The 19,062-nt window shown below is 34.7% G+C and overlaps 3 protein-coding genes across 6 annotated transcripts; all 3 read right to left on the bottom strand.

Annotated features, from left to right (window-relative positions):
* Positions 1-926: 926 nt before the first annotated feature.
* LOC132269237 (uncharacterized) lies at positions 927-8,503 on the bottom strand. 4 transcript variants are annotated; one of them, XM_059770364.1, is made up of 20 exons: positions 8,379-8,503; positions 8,021-8,121; positions 7,890-7,926; positions 7,672-7,756; positions 6,287-6,457; positions 5,964-6,173; positions 5,577-5,783; positions 5,262-5,471; positions 4,875-5,081; positions 4,553-4,762; positions 4,165-4,371; positions 3,851-4,060; positions 3,464-3,670; positions 3,150-3,359; positions 2,764-2,970; positions 2,449-2,658; positions 2,062-2,268; positions 1,747-1,956; positions 1,351-1,508; positions 927-1,239 (listed from the first exon to the last, which is right to left on the bottom strand). In XM_059770364.1, exons 2-19 carry the CDS (start codon positions 8,034-8,036, stop codon positions 1,452-1,454), a joined length of 3,078 nt encoding a protein of 1,025 aa, XP_059626347.1. In that variant the 5' UTR covers positions 8,037-8,121; positions 8,379-8,503; the 3' UTR covers positions 927-1,239; positions 1,351-1,451. The 4 variants fall into 4 exon arrangements, with proteins under 4 accessions (XP_059626347.1, XP_059626345.1, XP_059626346.1 ...); XM_059770362.1 differs by having other exon boundaries at positions 1,351-1,566; XM_059770363.1 differs by lacking the exon at positions 8,379-8,503 and having other exon boundaries at positions 1,351-1,566; positions 7,890-7,948; positions 8,021-8,370.
* Positions 8,504-11,425: 2,922 nt separating this feature from the next.
* On the bottom strand, positions 11,426-15,262 carry LOC132269238 (bifunctional bis(5'-adenosyl)-triphosphatase/adenylylsulfatase FHIT). Its single transcript, XM_059770366.1, has 5 exons — positions 15,056-15,262; positions 14,864-14,972; positions 13,002-13,150; positions 12,074-12,172; positions 11,426-11,965 (listed from the first exon to the last, which is right to left on the bottom strand). The coding sequence occupies exons 1-5, from the start codon at positions 15,230-15,232 to the stop codon at positions 11,849-11,851; spliced, it is 651 nt and encodes a 216-aa protein (XP_059626349.1). The 5' UTR covers positions 15,233-15,262; the 3' UTR covers positions 11,426-11,848.
* A 2,157-nt stretch (positions 15,263-17,419) lies between these two features.
* On the bottom strand, positions 17,420-18,914 carry LOC132269242 (histone H4-like). Its single transcript, XM_059770369.1, has 2 exons — positions 18,907-18,914; positions 17,420-17,693 (listed from the first exon to the last, which is right to left on the bottom strand). The coding sequence occupies exons 1-2, from the start codon at positions 18,912-18,914 to the stop codon at positions 17,420-17,422; spliced, it is 282 nt and encodes a 93-aa protein (XP_059626352.1).
* Positions 18,915-19,062: the final 148 nt, after the last annotated feature.

The raw sequence follows: 19,062 nt of genomic DNA on the forward strand, positions 1-19,062 counted from the left end.
GCATGATCAATAATACTGACGAAATCCATCAGTTTATTTATATACAAAATTTATAACCAGTCCAAATTCCAGGTATATGTTTAAATGAATTTATTATTGTTCTTGTTCTTGTTCTTGTTCTTGTTGCTTTAATTTGAAGTCCAGAAATTCTAAAAAGAATATATATAAATATTTTTATTATTTTTCCAATCCACATTTTCATATCACAATGGTTAGACATCTTTTTTTCCGATGTGGAAGTGTTAACCTCAAAATACTCTATAATCCTTTTGGGAAAATTTGCTCCGAAATAAGTTCATCTACTTTACCTTTCCCAAAAGTGCTCCATGGATTCCAAACTTCTTCAACAGCTTTAGCCACTACCAACACACTTTTATAAATATTCCTAATTTTGTTAACATAATACATCAACTGTTGAAACACAAGTTTTAACCATGGCTGCATACATCATTAGCATCCAATCGTAGATATGACACTGCAACTGGAACATAGCATCAAACAATTTGTTCAGGTCAGGACCTAAATTGGACAGATAAGGGTCTCCAGGATAACATCATTAATAAAAAATAAATAAAATGGTTGAAAGAAAAAGAACAAATAATATACTAAATCAAAATGGAAGATCTCCAGGTGATAAAAATAATAAAATGAAACTATCCAGCTCAATGAATCGTCAAAATCAACTACAAATGTTTGGAAAAATAAATAGAAACACTATATAATTCTAGGAAAAAAGAGTTTTTTTATTTATTATTTTTATTAACAAACATAAAATGATAACAGCGCAAGAGAATATATGAATTATTTAAATCAAACCAATTGACAGACAGAAAATCTTGAAAATGACTAGTGTCATCACTAATATAAAATTATTCAAATGTAAAGCTAGTCTACAGCAAAATAAGCTTTTGAAGAAAGAATGAATCTGTACCAAGTATCAACCAACAATTACTTATTTTAATGAGGAAAGATTCTACACTTCAGTACCAAATTTTGTCAATTTGGATCAGGTTGCATTGTTATTTCATCCTTTAACAATTAAGTAACAGACGGATACATTCTATCAACTATTACCTGCACAAGAAACACTTGTACCTCACCCATGCATAACCATATTACATTAGTTTATACATACTATTTTTCTTCAATACCAAAAAATCACTTTCAAGGCAGCTCCGCAGATCAACCAGTCTCTTCTGTAGATCCCTTGAAGTGCTCCAAAATATCAAATGGAGGAACCTGCATAGTAGCCACATTAGCATTTCTATTGCTTTCTAAAACAAGGACCGCAAAAGACAAAGTTATGCTTTTAAATGACACTGCAGTCTGCAGGGTCAACCATTCACTCACCCCCTCATCAAAGTTCCTAAGCCAGTTTAATACAGTATCTCTCCCGTAGCCTCCAGTGCAACAGAACTACCTCCTGGTCCATCAACCTTTTCGTGATTCGTTCATGTGTCATTAGAATGTTCATCAGCCTTGAGTTTGGTGACTGGGTGGAGTTCCTTCTGCAGATATCCTTAAATCTTGCATTGTCAAATATGCCTTTATTTGGGCATAACTTATCTGACATCAGTTGAGCAAAAATTTAACTGTTCTGATTAATGGAAAAATAAATGAAAAGCAGAATTCTAGTCCATAAAGTATTTTAGAATGCAAAGTTATGCTGCATAAAAGTCTAGTTATGGTGCAGCTTGTATAATTGCATTTCTAAAATTACATCCATGCGTAATTGATAAACCTCACCTCTTCTGGTAATTTGTTTTTAATAGGCTCCAATATGTCTCTTGAGCCAACTTCCAAAATGGCACCCTGAATATCTGCAGACAGCTCACGGGTCAGTCCAATCTCCTCGCAGAATCTGGTCCAATCTATTCTCCATCCCTCTTTTGCAGCATCGAGAATATACTCGACGACAGTTTGTTCTTTTCTTGGATGTGATTCACCAGGTAAATCCTAGAGGCACAAATCCAAAATAAACTGGATAAAGGCTGGCAAAAAAATAAAAAGAAGCATGTAAGTTAAGCGGAAAAAGATCAAGTCACAGCTGTGATTGCTTACAAAACTTGCAGCAATTTTCTGAACAGAGAGACCATCCCCAACCCACATTTTCAAAGCTTTAAACCTGACAACTGCTAATTCTTCTTTATGGTGTGGAACCTGATACACATTTTTCGTAATAGCATTGTGTACATTTGTCTCAGTTCCTTCTGCAGATATCCCTAAATCTTGCATTGTCAAATATGCCTTTATTTGGTCATAACTTATCTGACATCAGTTAAGCAAAAGTTTAGATGTTCTGATTAATGGAAAAATAAATGAAAAACAGAATTCTAGTCCATAGAGTATTTTAGAATGCAGAGTAATGCATCATAAAAGTCTAGTTATGGTGCTGTATGTATAATTGTATTTCTAAAATTACATCCATGCATAATTGATAAACCTCACATCTTCCGGTAATTCGTTTTTAATAGGCTCCAATACGTCACTTGAACCAACTTCCAAAATGGCACCCTGAATATCAATACACAGCTCACGGGTCAGTCCAATCTCCTCACAGAATCTGGTCCAATCAATTTTACATCCCTCTTTAGCTGCATCGAGAATATAGTCGACGACAGTTTGTTCTTTTCTAGGATGTGATTCACCAGGGAAATCCTACAGGCATAAATCCAAAATAAAATGGATAAAGGCTTGCAACAAAATAAAAACTAGCATGTATGTTAAGCGGATAAAGATCAAGTCACAACTGTGATTGCTTACAAGACTTGCAGCAATTTTCTGAACAGAGACACCATCCCCATGCCACATTTTCAAAGCTTTAATCCTGACAGCTGCTAATTCTTCTTTAAGGTTTGGAACCGGATACACATTTTTTGTACTAGCATTGTTTTCATTCGTATCAGTTCCTTCAGCAGATATCCCTAAATCTTGCATTGTCAAATATGCCCTTATTTGGGCATAACTTATCTGACATCAGTTAAGCAAAAGGTTCATTATTCTGACTAATAGAAAAATAAATGAAAAGCAGAATTCTAGTACATAAAGTATTTTAGAATGCAGAGTTATACTGCATAAAGTCTGGTTATGGTGCTGCTTGTATAATTGCATTTTTAAAATTACATCCATGAGAAATTGATAAACCTCACCTCTTTTGGTATTTCGTCTTTAATAGGCTTTAATCTGTCTCTTGAGCCAACTTTCAAAATGGCACCCTGAATATCAGTGGACAGCTCACAGGTCATTCCAATTTCCTCGCAGAATCTGGTCCAATCAATTCTACATCCCTCTTTTGCAGCATCGACAATATAATCAACGACAATTTTTTCTTTTATTGGATGTGATTTACTAGGGAAATCCTACAGGCATAAATCCAAAATAAAATGGATAAGGGCTTGCAACAAAATAAAAACAAGCATGTATGTTAAGCGGTAAAGATCAAGTCACAGCTGTGATTGCTTACAAGACTTGCAGCAATTTTCTGAACAGAGACACCATCCCCATGCCACATTTTCAAAGCTTTAAACCTGACAGCTGCTAATCCTTCTTTATGGTTTGGAACCAGATACTCCTTTTTTGTAATAGCGTTGTTTTCATTTGTCTCGGTTCCTTCTGAAGATATCCCCAAATCTTGCATTGTCAAATATGCCCTTATTTGGGCATAACTTATCTGACATCAGTTAAGCAAAAGGTTCACTGTTCTGATTAATGGAAAAATGAATGAAAAGCAGAATTCTAGTCCATAAAGTATTTTAGAATGCAGAGTAATGCTGCATAAAAGTCTAGTTATGGTTCTGCTTGTATAATTGCATTTCTAAAATTACATCCATGCGTAATTGACAAACCTCACCTCTTTTGGTAATTCGTCTTTAATAGGCTTCAATCTGTCTCTTGAGCCAACTTTCAAAATGGCACCCTGAATATCTGCAGACAGCTCACGGGTCAGTCCAATTTCCTCACAGAATCTGGTCCAATCAATTCTACATCCCTCTTTTGCAGCATCGAGAATATACTCAGCGACAGTTTGTTCTTTTCTTGGATGTGATTTACCAGGGAACTCCTACAGGTATAAATCCAAAATAAAATGGATAAGGGCTTGCAACAAAATAAAAACAAGCATGTATGTTAAGCGGTAAAAATCAAGTCACGGCTGTGATTGCTTACAAGACTTGCAGCAATTTTCTGAACAGAGACACAATCCCCATGCCACATTTTCAAAGCTTTAAACCTGACAGCCGCTAATCCTTCTTTATGGTTTGGAACCAGATACTCCTTTTTTGTAATAGCGTTGTTTACATTTGTCTCAGTTCCTTCTGAAGATATCCCCAAATCTTGCATTGTCAAATATGCCCTTATTTGGGCATAACTAATCTGACATCAGTTAAGCAAAAGGTTCACTGTTCTGATTAATGCAAAAATGAAAGGAAAAGCAGAATTCTAGTCCATAAAGTATTTTAGAATGCAGAGTAATGCTGCATAAAAGTCTAGTTATGGTTCTGCTTGTATAATTGCATTTCTAAAATTACATCCATGCATAATTGACAAACCTCACCTCTTTTGGTAATTCGTTTTTAATAGGCTTCAATCTGTCTCTTGAGCCAACTTTCAAAATGGCACCCTGAATATCTGTAGACAGCTCACAGGTCAGTCCAATCTCCTCACAGAATCTGGTCCAATCAATTCTACATCCCTCTTTTGCAGCATCGAGAATATACTCAGCGACAGTTTGTTCTTTTCTTGGATGTGATTTACCAGGGAAATCCTACAGGCATAAATCCAAAATAAAATGGATAAAGATAAAGGCTTGCAACAAAATAAAAAACAAGCATGTATGTTAAGCGGATAAAGATCAAGTCACAGCTGTGAATGCTTACAAGACTTGCAGCAATTTTCTGAACAGAGAGACCATCCCCATGCCACATTTTCAAAGATTTAAACCTGACAGCTGCTAATTCTTCTTTAAGGTTTGGAACCGGATACACATTTTTTGTACTAGCGTTGTTTTCATTCGTATCAGTTCCTTCTGCAGATATCCCTAAATCTTGCATTGTCAAATATGCCTTTATTTGGGCATAACTTATCTGACATCAGTTAATCAAAAGGTTCACTGTTCTGATTAATGAAAAAATAAATGAAAAGCTGAATTCTAGTCCATAAAGTATTTTAGAATGCAGAGTCATACTACATTAAAGTCTATTTATGGTGCTGCTTGTATAATTGCATTTTTAAAATTACATCCATGAGTAATTGATAAACCTCACCTCTTTTGGTAATTCGTCTTTAATTGGCCTCAATCTGTCTCTTGAGCCAACTTTCAAAATGGCACCATGAATATCTGTAGACAGCTCACGGGTCAGTCCAATCTCCTCACAGAATCTGGTCCAATCAATTCTACATCCCTCTTTTGCAGCATTGAGAATATACTCAAAGACAGTTTGTCCTTTACTTGGATGTGATTTACCAGGGAAATCCTACAGGCATATATCCAAAATAAAATGGATAAGGGCTTGCAACAAAATAAAAACAAGCATGTATGTTAAGAGGATAAAGATCAAGACACGGCTGTGATTGCTTACAAGACTTGCAGCAATTTTCTGAACTGACACACCATCCCCATGCCACATTTTCAAGGCTTTAGACCTGACAGAAGCTAATTCTTCTTTATGGTTTGGAACCGGATACACCTTTTTTTTAATAGCGTTGTTTACATTTGTCTCGGTTCCTTCTGCAGATATCCCCAAATCTTGCATTGCCAAATATGCCCTTATTTGGGCATAACTTATCTGACATCAGTTAAGCAAAAGGTTCACTGTTCTGATTAATGGAAAAATGAATGAAAAGCAGAATTCTAGTCCATAAAGTATTTTAGAATGCAGAGTAATGCTGCATAAAAGTCTAGTTATGTTTCTGCTTGTATAATTGCATTACTAAAATTACATCCGTGCGTAGTTGACAAACCTCACCTCTTTTGGTAATTCATTTTTAATAGGCTTCAATCTGTCTCTTGACCCAACTTTCAAAATTGCACCCTGAATATCTGTAGACAGCTCACGGGTCAGTCCAATCTCCTCACAGAATCTGGTCCAATCAATTCTACATCCCTCTTTTGCAGCATCGAGAATATACTCAACGACAGTTTGTTCTTTTCTTGGATGTGATTTACCAGGGAAATCCTACAGGCATAAATCCAAAATAAAATGGATAAAGGTAAAGGCTTGCAACAAAATAAAAACACAAGCATGTAGGTTAAGCAGATAAAGATCAAGTCACAGCTGTGATTGCTTACAAGACTTGCAGCAATTTTCTGAACAGAGAGACCATCCCCATGCCACATTTTCAAAGCTACCTTTTTTGAAATACCGTTGTGTACATCGTCCACATCCAAAAATAAGTTTATGCTTTGTGACAGATGTCGAATACTTTGAAGAAAATGATCCCCGCGCATTTTTAAAAAGTGCTGCAACGTCATTGAAGCTTTACTTTAGTCATAGGAGAATGATTTGAGGAAAAAAAGGCTTATTCATAGAGAGGATATTCTCATGATAATCTTCAAGTATGTTTATGATGTTCTCTTGATGATCTTTAAGTCATGCTTATCTGAAGAGTCACATAAAGGTTTAGTAAAGGAGAAAAGGCTGTTGTCATAGTCTTTAAGCAAGGCTAATCTGAGAAGAAAAGCTCCTCACGCCAAGACTTAACCAAGGAGAAGAAATCCTTGCCATGTATACACTGATGGCAAGACTTGTCCACAGAGAGGAGGTCCTCAGAAATAGATTCTTGTTTAGAGGACAGAACCAGTTGAAGATCATATGCCTACAAAGAAGTTGACGAGACTAGAAATAAAGATTACCAGCTAGAGGCAGAGATCATCAGATTTTAAAAATAGAGGCACTACTAGAGGAAGAGTTCACCAATTAAGAGGTCAACCTTGAGACCCTTATGTGGCAATGTGCAGGTGCCTCATTATCATCACAACTTCTTATACAGGATGGACTGAGCTCAAATATCAAATTGATGCAGGAGAGGAAGAAGAGAAGGAGATCACCAAGAAGAGAGAATAAGAGGAGATAGAGAAATGAACAGAGGAGAACATGAATTGGGGAAGAAAGATCTGTAATACTCAAATAATCATTAATCATTCATCAAAGCATGAAAAACTATCTTATAAGATATATGTACAGGCAAACTCCAATTATAAATATTACAGAACTGCAAAAATTACAAATAATAAAACCTTAGAATTAAGGGAAAATCCTTAAAAAAAAGAAACAAAATAATCCTAAATATGTTCCTCTCTGTCCTTGCCCCTGTGCCTAAAGTAAGTGCGAAAAATGTGTGGTGCATGTGAGTTGGAATCCCATCCTCACTTCCATCGGCATGTTTCTTTGCTTCTCAAAAATCCTCAAGTCTCCTAACAAAAATACAATATCCAGAAACAGTCTCTTAAATGTTGTATTGAATCAATTTGTGTAGCCAACCCTGAACTCTCATATGTCTGAGCTTCGAAAACAAGTCTAGCTTGAAACCCCCAAGTATTTGTTTGAATGACAGACTCAGGATGAACACTCTTTAGAGCTCAAAAATTCATAAGGCAAGCAATATGTAGCCGAGTAAAGATTAAAGTTTTAGTCTTCGCTAGCAACTAATAACATCTCACTCATTATGATATACCTGGTTAACACCATCAACATTCGCTAGCCTCGTTGTCAGTGCCATCCTTTTCAATGTTTGATAACCACATCCACATATAGCATATCTGCAAAGTAGAAAAAATTGACTGATAGGAAAAAGAAAAGTGTATGTGTTGATTGGATAATAGTTGTTCCTAAGAAGTCAGAAAGTGAATTACACTAAGATGTTGGCATGTTGATAGAATAACAATAACTTACGGAGCAGTTCCGGTGGCTCTTGCAAGCTTCATTCTTTCTTCCAAAAGATTGGTATAGAGCTGTGTCTCAGCCTGATTAAGGAAATAACACACACGAAAAGGAATGCGAAATGAAAGAAAGAACAAACTTACCACTTCCAGAGGCCATAACTACCAAACAATCTTTTCCCTCTAAAATTTTCTGAATAATCTCTTTCTGGTATGGACGAAAGGTCGAATACCCAAAAACAATTCTGTAACAGAATACAGTGAAAAGTAAAATGTCATTTTCGTAATTTCAAGAATCGTACATCTATATACAGTAAATCATATACGCATGATGATTTAGTTTGCTATAAAAAGGTTTGATGAAACAATAATGTAATGCAATATGAAAGAAAATTAACAATGGTGACTATAAAAATAATAATCCAGAAGGTGGTTTCCCGAGAAAATATAAGAAAATAGACTTGAGAGCGAACTCCATTTTCTTTGCTCAAAGAGGAAATACCAGAAGATATCAAGAAACAAAGGGTTCGATGATACGGCGTCTGTGTCTTATATATATGGAAAATCTCTGCTGCCCAACAGTGCATCTGTTCAGTCTGTGAGGATGTTTTGGGGAAAAATTGGAATGTCAACTTGCCCTAGGCATGTAGGACACCCTTCCCATGTTATTTGTTCATTTTAAAATTTTTTACTCACAATTTTTATTATGAATTAAATTAACAAAATAGATATCTAATTTGATATATAGTTAATATATAAGTATATAAAAAAGAATATAACTAAAAATAATCTAAAATGATTCAAAAATAAATGGTAACATTGAATCAAAGTTTTCGAAATAAATAATTAATCTAGGACGGAAATAGTATCCTAAACCATCTTCACTGGTTAAAACGTTATATCTAACTTTTTCAGAAGTGCATCTCAAATGGAACGAAGGATTCAGATCTCAGAAGTTATATATATATATATATATATACTCAGTGTGTGTATATAGAGAGAGGAGCTGAAATAAAATCTCCTCACGTGAACATCATATTTAGTTTAATATTTTTGTTAGGTGCATCTCAAATTGAAGATGTTCCATTTGAGAGGCTGCATTTCAAATTGAACATAATATAAATTATTATCCCACTTGAGAGGATTCGGAATTACTATTCCACTTGAGATGATTTGAATCCCGAAGTTGTATATACAGCTTAGGGGTTTCCACTCCTTCATTCCAACCGTAACACTTCCGCTACAAGCAGATCATCGTTTTGCTGTGTTACCCTTCCAATTTAAAAAGGCAATTTTGTGTTTGGTTTCCCCTTTAATGCTATTCTCGTTTAATACTAAGTGGGTTTGTAAATAAAATAAAATAATAATGAGCCGGTGAATTAATTCCGTCACAATCATTGATTAATAATGAGTCACTGAATTAATTCCTTCATGAATAGATGGTCAATAGGTGGGCAGTGTTGTTCAAATGGTAAAAGGCAGACCTTTAATGCCCCACACTATACTCTTTAGTTCCAATTCCCGTTTATATATATATCACACATTGATTTTTACGTTTAATATTATCCTGTTTAATTAGTAATAAAATAATTCATTCCTTAGAAAATAGTAACACACTATTTACTAATGATTATATGTATCATTAGCCTGGTTTCGTGGCCAATTCTTTTTTCTACAGCAAATCTGAGAGCCATGGAAGCAAATTACAATGAATGCAATGAAAAACGCTCCAGCTATGTTTAACAAGTCTTGGGTATTTGGAAATATTTTCTTTTGTTGTAAAATGACTTGAGATATAAAAGAATTCAGATAGTCGCATCTTATTTTTGTTCAATACCATCCTCCTCTTCTTTTTTTCTTACTTATTAACCAAAAACGATGGTAATTCTCAATCATATATTGGTATTACTATTGAAATTGGAGGGGAATCAATCTTCCAAGCAATTGGCTTGAAGTACGAAAATCTAATAAAACACTATATATTATCAACTATTATGTATCATTGAAATGACAAAAAAAAAAAAAACACAATTTTTTTTTTTCTTTTCTTATATACTACTGATTTTCTATTTTTTGTATTATATACCCCTAAAAGTTTAGAATTGCCCCTACTAAAATTACAGAAAAATCATACTATTACCCCCACAAAATACCATCATTTTCTTTAGATGAAATTCAATCATCATCGAACACCTTGTGTAATCCAAGATTTTCACAAGTTAGGCCGCTATCAATGATTCAGATCTTTATTTTCTATAGTGTAAAATACTGCCACTGAGATGAACAAAGCATGACACCCGAGCAATTTTTCATTAAAAAAAAAAAACACATTCGCACTGGATTTTCAATTTCGGGAGAAACCATATCACAATTAAGTGACAAGAAATCCTTGCCCCTTTATGCATAACTATATTACATTAGCTTATACAGACCATTTTTCTTAAATACTAAAAAATCACCGCTGGTCTATTAGTAATAAGACCGGTAATTATTTCCTTCATAGTTTGGTCGAAGTAAAAAAAATTATAACATAGCTAAAGCTTTGTTTGGATAAATATTTTTTTTGCTATGCCCTAGGGTCGTTTGGATAAATATGAGAGAAAATAAAAGAATGGCTATTATAAGAGAAAGGAAGTAAAAATATATATATATAGTAATAACCTCTGTTCATATTTAAATAAATTATGAAAGAAAAAAAAAATGATATTATTCTTTGTTTAAAATTTATAGAAAATTAAAAAAGTAAGGATAACACCTAAATATAGCAAACCATTAGTAACATATATCATTTGTTGTATTTTTCAGTGATATAGCATTAGTAACATCTGTCGGTATTATCCAGTGATTTTAGTAGGAAGAGTATCCAAATTGCGGCACACCACCCCTCCCGTAGTTTTAATACCAATGAATTTCTTATCCTAATCAAAGATTAAGTTGATGGAATATTTTCCCTCAAGAGGGAGGAAAAAAATCAGAGAGAAGATTTTGATCAAATTAGGGCACCATATTCATTTCAGGATCAGAGGTTTCGTGACCGATTCTTTTTCTCTACAACAAATCCGAAATCCATGGAAGCAAATACAATGCAATGAAAAACACTCGAGCTATGTTTAACAGGTCTTGGGTGGTCTTCAAAGTACTCAAGGCATTTTAGTTATTCAAGTATAGGGGGGAAAGAAAGATGTACAAAGATGATAGGAATCTTGACTGCCATATCTGTTATTGATCAAGTACTACCTGAATTCTTTCCTCCAACTTAGTGATCTTTTATGTGAACCACTGAATCCAACTTTCACTGAATTTATGACAAAAAATTTCATCATTACCTCATGGGATGGAGCCAATTGAAGCCAATACCACCAGCTGCTATGTCCCTCTGAGGATTTTCGGATCAACGCATTCATTGAGAACTCAAAACACCGGAGGGGTAAAGGCAAAGTACTCCATAGACGGGTAATGGTGGTAACAGAAACATATGCTAAAAGCAGGTTTCCTCAATGAATTCACTAGTTTTACTTCTGCACAATGCATTCATGCGAAAAATAACCAGAGAGAGGAAAGCAAAGTACTCCATAGACCATAGTGGTGACAGAAACATATGCTGAAAGCAAGGGAATACACCTGAAGCAAATAAAAAATACAATCTCTTTTGTGCTGCTGAAAGAAGGTTACATACAACCAAAAGCACCTCAACTGCCAACGAACTGAAAATTTAAAATCTAATAATATACTTGAACCTATTTCTGAAAATAAGTTCATTATTCAATTGGCCAAGATACTCATCAAATGTGCTAGGAGGTGACTTGCTAGGAACTGAATAAACTATATATTGCATCACCAGTAAATATTAAACTGTGTCCCTATAACCAAAGCAATGTACAACTATGGAAGTAGTTGGTACAATGGCACAAAACAGCCATTGCTTTGGCATACGTATTTATTGGTGGCTACAACAGCGGCCTATTGAGACATCTATGAGAAAAGCAATCTGTATTCATGTGCCTCTTGACACATTTCTTCAGGACTGCGGTCCTTCCTTTCCTTATCCAAGTCGAGCTTCTGTTTTAGTTCCTTCTCCTTCTCGTCTATCTATATCATGAATTGACAAGCAGACAACCAACCAGTACAAAATTTCTTCAGCAAGAGTTAAAATGGAGATAATCAATAGAAAGCACTCGTGAAATTTTTTTATCTTACAGCATCATAGATTTCGTCATTTTTCTCGAAGTCACCACCTTTACGTGGGATGATGTGGATATGAACATGAGGAACAGTCTGCCCTGCCTGGGGGCCATCCTAAGGTACCAAACAAAGATCAAGAAGTTAAAATCTAAAATGACACAAACCATTCATTATCAAATATTAATGCACCAGTAGCAGTCGAAGATTTTTTTAAAAGAAATGATACATTTTTTTTTTGATAAGTAAAATATATTAGAAAAACGTTCAAAAGGGGAACGCGTCCCTAATACAGAAAAACAAAAACCCTAAGGAAAAAGAACTGATACATAAGGTGCAATGGATCAAACCAGGTTGGATCTAAAATAGTGGAATTTGATTGGTTAACTGGCAGAACTGGGAACTTTAAATCTCAGCCAAAAGTCATCAAACTGTTTTTGGCTTTAATTATGGATTACTCTTTTTTCTTCTTATTACCATATTTATTGAGGGCTATGCAACGGGTAATCCATTAATATAGACAAAGGACGATTCAGCAGTCCTCCCAATCCCAGAGGGCATGATTCAACTTTCAAGCCCAGGTCCTGGGACTGTTCCCTATTGACCTAATACAACCACATCTAGAGCAACTTGGCATTGACTTTGTCCATTTTCTGACTCAACTACTTGCCAGTACAAATATGAATCAAATAATGTTTCATGATAATCACAAATCTACCATTGTTTTAGAGGGGAATTTTATTGAAAAATAGGGGTGGGATTTAATAAAGGTGAGGAAATGTCTAGTTGATAAATGCAGATTTTTTCGTTGAGGCTCAGTAATATCAATTTGTGTAATTATCCCAATTGGATTTCATGGATTGTACACTTGTTGAAAAAAAAAGGGGGAAAGAAATAAAGAAAACAACTAATTGAATAATGAGTTCTAGTATTGCAGCTGTCTTACTTGGATTGTAAGTGTAAGTGAAGATGCTTTGTGGTGGTATTCAAGCCGACTGCCAACCTTTTGTGCTGTAAGCCATAAATCACTGGTCTCGTCAACTGTGAGATCAATAAAGCGCTTCACTTCACGCCTTGGGCAAACAAGCACATGTACTCAAAGTCAAGTCAACCAACTGATAGGATTGAAGTTCAGAAATTGCATTACTAGATTAAGGTCATAATCTCATATTTGATGGAATCAAGCAACAATAATTTAACCTGAATTATGATATGTTTGTACACAACTTATGCAGACAGAGTTTAGCACAAAGACAACGGGATTTTGTTCATCTCCTTTAGGCAAACACACTGTGACTTCTATATTTGAGTCCTTGCTTCACTAACTGAAGTTGGTTCCTCACAAACACCACTAGCTAGGCGCGGTTCCTTCCCCGCCCTAGGAGTCAGTCCGTTTTCTCATGGGGAAAGCCTTAATCTCGTTTAGTTCGAACGTCAGCCACATGAGTCATGGGGTTGTAGGGACAACTTCTAGAGAGAAAAAAACGGACAGACATATATGTACAAGTATTGACCAGTAAAAAGGATCATATAGAACATCATGAATATTAATGTCGGTTCAAATTTTCAAACATTACATGTCAAACTGCTCTTGCGCCCCAAATTCACTCCGTGTGTGTGTGTGTGTGTGCGCGCGCGCGCGTGCACGCGCGTATGTAGAATGCTAAAAATCAACTCTTAACTCTCTAACACTATAATGCTTAAAACTCACCCGCAGGTGAGGCCCAACCCATGCCTTTACTTAAAATCAGCCTCAACAACAGACTCAAAGATCAAGTTCGTGATGAAAATAGCTTATGCTCCATGACTGTCATATTGGAGAATGCTCTGAAAAGCACCATAATGGCAGCCAACAATCACGACTGAAATAGCAGATTAAATTAATGAGCTCAATCCGAACAAAACGCCTAGCTAGATCAATGCATTGCATAAATATACAAATATGTGACCCATCAAAGAACTGCTTGAACTGGTTCTGCCCCATTATAACTGTGCGCACACCCCAATCAATGTAATCAGAATGCATAATGTCGTGGAACATCAATCTGTAAAAGTGTGATATAAAAATAGCAAAAGGATATGACCTGCAAAAACAAAGAGAAGTAAATCACACAATCAGATATTAATGACTATTTCGTGGTTCTTGAAAACAAACATCAATATAGGACTGATTTTTTTTTTTTTCTCTCTCTCTCTCTCTCTTTTTTCTCTTTTGGCCTGACAGTGATAATTGGGATGTCACATCAGCAGAACCAGCCCATGATAATGGTCTCTCACTCTCTCCCATTGGTTTATTATCCATGTTTATATATAAAAGTTAAAATAAAATAAAAATCCCAATTCATAGTTGAATGTAGCAAGTTGACACAACTATGATAGTTAAAAAAATATATAATGACACAACTATGATGAATGTTATCTTTCAACCAAGGATAGGGGCATCAAACATTCAAGGTTACATGCCAATTTCTTTTTTTGCCACATATCGAGAATCAGTCTCTCTTATTTTCTCATAACCTTACAATTAATCAAATTTACTTAATGCAACCTGCATTGAGTGATAGAAACAATTTGCCCAAAACATAATTCATATTTTATAACAAAACCATAAACATGAGATAATCACGTTCATTTGTCATCAAAATAATGCAAAACAAACCCTATGAAAACCCTAAATTAGTCCACCAGCAGCGCCATTATCTGATGTAGGCACAAAATTACATACACTGCTACGCAAATTGAACTCAAGTGTGTGTGCACGCATATAAATAGACAGACGTATTATGTATTATGTATTATATAGTTTACCAGGAATAATAGGGCGAAGGTTGACCATGGCGTAGGAGAGATCGGTAGAGTAGAAGACTTCTTTGTGGTGAATCTTGTAAGGTCCGAATGTGTAATACTCCGACTCCATCTGTGTGCATTTTCAAGTGTTTGTGAATGAAATTAGGTTAACAGCGAAGTAACTGAAATATGCGTTTTGTTTGATACACTTGCCTTTCGGTGTATGTAACTGGACGAAGACGAGGCTCTGATTGTGTGGAAGCGATGACCAGAGGCGGCCTTTGTGGTGTTGATGGCGGCGGAGGTGGCGATGGGGCGGAGGCCTCTGGATGAGCACAGTGCAATAAACCCCGCGGAAGAGAGTGAAGGCAAAAGCAACTTTGCCACCATTTACTTTAGAACTGCTTTCTCAGAATGATGTTCTCCAGCAGTATAATTAAGGATCCGAATCCGTTTTCTTTTGATCCGATATAAGTTTCATCCAACAAAAACAATTATTGATATTAGGGGGTGAGATTTGACCCGCAAAGGAGTAGGCCTAAGTCACGTAATTTTTCTCAATTAATGTCGTTCACATGTTCTGCGCTCCAACTTTCACACTCCACGCGAGCTCTGTCCAATTTCTACTATTTGTTAATTAATTTTGTTGCTCTCGCATTTCCATTCTTGTTTTATGTGACTTATAGTAGGCCATTCCAAATCTAACATGGGATTGGCTAAAACATGCTTTAAAGAGAGCTTGCACGCTAACAGTTGTGTTAACATTGGTGAAAATCTAAATAAATCATTAATATTTCTTGCAATTCATTGATTAAATTGGAAAGTTCATGATAAGAGACAATTTATCATGCCATTCCTATTACTCCTACCATCCCATATCATATTAGTAATTCATTATTTTATTTTTATATGTCCCAAATTAGTTGTCCTCTCTGAAAAGTCAAAGTATCTTTTTTTTTTATATTTCCATCATTGTCCTTTATTTTTTAAAAAAATTTCAAATTTTGCAACTAAATATATTTAAATTAAAAAGGACAATTTGATAATTTTAAAAGAGGATAATGCATTAATTGTATGTCTCCTTAAAAACTCTAATTTCTAAATATGGACTTCTATTGTGGAACGGAGGGAGTACTAATTTGGAATATATTTTTAATCAATATACCATTTCAACCTCCACGAAGCAAACAGAGTACCGACTCCACCCTTCTCATTCCGTTTAATGACGTGGTAAGCCGGATTAAAAAGAGACAAGTTGTGCCGACAGTGAAAGAACATAAGGTTTTTAACTTGAAAAAGTCAAACACCGACAAGAATATTAAAAAGATAAAAATAAAATGCTATCTCCGTCCCACAATAGATGTTCATTTTTAAAAATTAAAGTTTTTAAGGGGACATGCAATTAATGCATTGTTCCCTTTTAAAATTACTAAATTGTCCTTTTTAATTTAAATATATATAGTTAAAAAGTTTGAAATTTTTTAAAAGGATAAAAGACAATAATGAAAATATAAATAACAGATACTTTGACATTTCAAAGAGGACAACTAATTTGGGACATGCAAAAGGGGTAAAATGGATTATTATTATTATGGGACGGAGGGAGTATTTGTTAAGAAGAATAAAAAAGACGTATCCCTTTGCATGCCAAAAAATAAAAACTTACGAGGAGTAAATGAAAGAAAATAATTATAATAAACAAAAACCATATATACATATGCAATTACACGTATCTATAAAATCTTGGGAGCACTACGAGATAGATATGGGAAGAAAAAACAGGTAATGTCGCAAGATCTCTATTATTTCTTTATCGTTTAGATCTTTGTCGGGCGTTGGACGATGCCACAGACTCGTAACTTCAAATATAGAGTGAAGGGGCGTCATAGTTTCAGTTTTAGTTTTTAGACAACATCCATTTTATATTTCTTTACTCTTTAGATGATTCCGTTATATCAATAGAGACCCTACATATTTCTAACTCTTAACTAGTTGAGAGTCAACCAACTGAATACGGAACCGTAACATATCATCAATAATATATATATATAAAGGTATCATATAAATATTTTCACACTTTAAAGGCACATTTTAACATTTTAAAGGGCATATTTATATTTTAAACATAGAACAATGCTTGTATCCTATGTAGGGAGGACTTCATCCTCCCTGCTGACGCGGCCTTCTCCTTTGCTGACACCTGTCCAAAAAAATAATAATAATAAAGTCCATTTGTTCGGGTTAAACCTATTTCTTGTAATCACTCTCTTTTCTCTCTCTTGTGTTTTATGAAACAAATCTCAACACATCAACCACTTTTAATAAAATGAAGCAAGCTATCAACAGAGATTGAGATTTTAATAAAAATTGAACAGAAACCACAATTAGAGGTAAAAACATGGCAATTTCATTAAAAACCAGATATTTGCAATCCCATGACAGAATCACAATTACAGCAATTTAAAACACCTAATATTGTTAACTTCTAAAACCACTATTTACAAAAACAACTTTGTTTTAAAAAACCCCCCAAATTATAACTGATAATCAACCACCGAATCCATACAGAGTCTTACCCTACCTCTCTAAAGCATAAACCATGTCCAAGGTGGTCACCGTCTTCCTCCTAGCATGCTCGGTGTAGGTCACGGCATCGCGAATGACGTGCTCGAGGAAGATCTTGAGAACTCCACGAGTCTCCTCGTAGATCAACCCGTTGATCCTCTTCACACCACTTCTTCTGGCCAGACGGCGGATCGCTGGCTTCATAATGCTCTGGATGTTGTCCCGGATAACTTTCCGGTGATGTTTGGCACCTCCCGTGCCCAAGCCCTTTCTGCCTTTGCTTCTTCTGGATTAAAACTTTTAGATCTCTTTTTGAAACTCAAGCAGATTAAAGATTAAGATGGAGGAGAGAGAGAGAGATAGATGGGAAGATTAGAATGGATTTGTTGTAGCGAATTGAAGGACTGAGTTCTAATTAAGTTGTATCGTTGAGAGAAAGAGAGAGAAGAGAGTGATTACGAGAAACGAGTTTAACCCGAACAAATGGGAATTGACTGTTTTTTTTTATTTTGGACAGGTGTCAGTAAGGGAGAAGGCCACATTAGCAGGAAGGATAAAGTACGCATAATACAAACATTGTTCTTAAACACACACATATAATATATATAGCTGGGACAAGTTAAACACTAAATCCATCCCAGCCTTGAATCCGAGGTGCGTTTTTTATTTAAATTATCATTACCTCCCTTATTTCTTCTAGGAGCCCACCAAATCTGTCTCATTAAAGATGGGGCGAAAACCTTTTTTGGGTCGAGGAATTTGCCACCTTAAACTAAAATGTCAAATAAAACGTATCTCAATTTATGTGATATTGCACGAATTGTATTGTTGTTCAAAATATTTCTAACCTTTTAATAGATAAACTTTAACCTACTAATAGATAAATATAGAAAAAGGTTAAAATATATAACTATTTATATGATATGAAATAAAATCAGTTGTATCACATGACTAGTATGATTTTTTCGGAACTTTGGGTGATGTTTGTATTTTATATTTTTTAACTAAAATTCAATTATCATAAATTAGCAAGAGATATGTTAATACCGATGATACTATAATTAGTGTAATTTTAATTTTATTTTACATAAATATTAAAAATTAAAAATTTATAAACTTTTCTTGTATTTCAAATTTTCAGATTTAGTAAAAGATTTGCCAAAATTATGCAAAAAAAATAAATTAAAATTGGGCTCCAAAGATTAAACCCACTCCCATGAACCTTGGATAATTTATTTTCTAAGATTTGTTTGTAACTTTTTAGAATTTTGCATTGAAATTTTTAAACAATTTTTACTTAGCAGTATTTTAACCCAAAATTAACTGAAGATCAACTTGATTTTTAGCTTGATTTCTTTGACTGGGCTTAACCAAATTTTTTTTTGTGAAACTGTATGTGTGTATAAATAGGGTAAGGGTTTTTATCTACAAAAATTGAACTATTGTGAAAATTTTATATAATTTGACCGAATTAGATCAATTAAGCCAAATCGACTAACCCGACCATGATAGGATCGATATTTCAACCCGCCCGATGTGCACCCCAAGCCCATTTATTTGAGCACCATCATGAATCAAACCCATCCAAGTTGAAGGGTCTGAAAAAATAGGAAATAAAAAACGCTATGAAAAGGAAAATCTATATAATTGGGGCC

Source organism: Cornus florida, unplaced genomic scaffold (genome assembly GCF_030987335.1).
Source record: "Cornus florida cultivar Cherokee Brave unplaced genomic scaffold, ASM3098733v1 CherokeeBrave_3.0.0_Hap2_Chr08, whole genome shotgun sequence".
Classification (NCBI taxonomy): Eukaryota; Viridiplantae; Streptophyta; class Magnoliopsida; order Cornales; family Cornaceae; genus Cornus; species Cornus florida.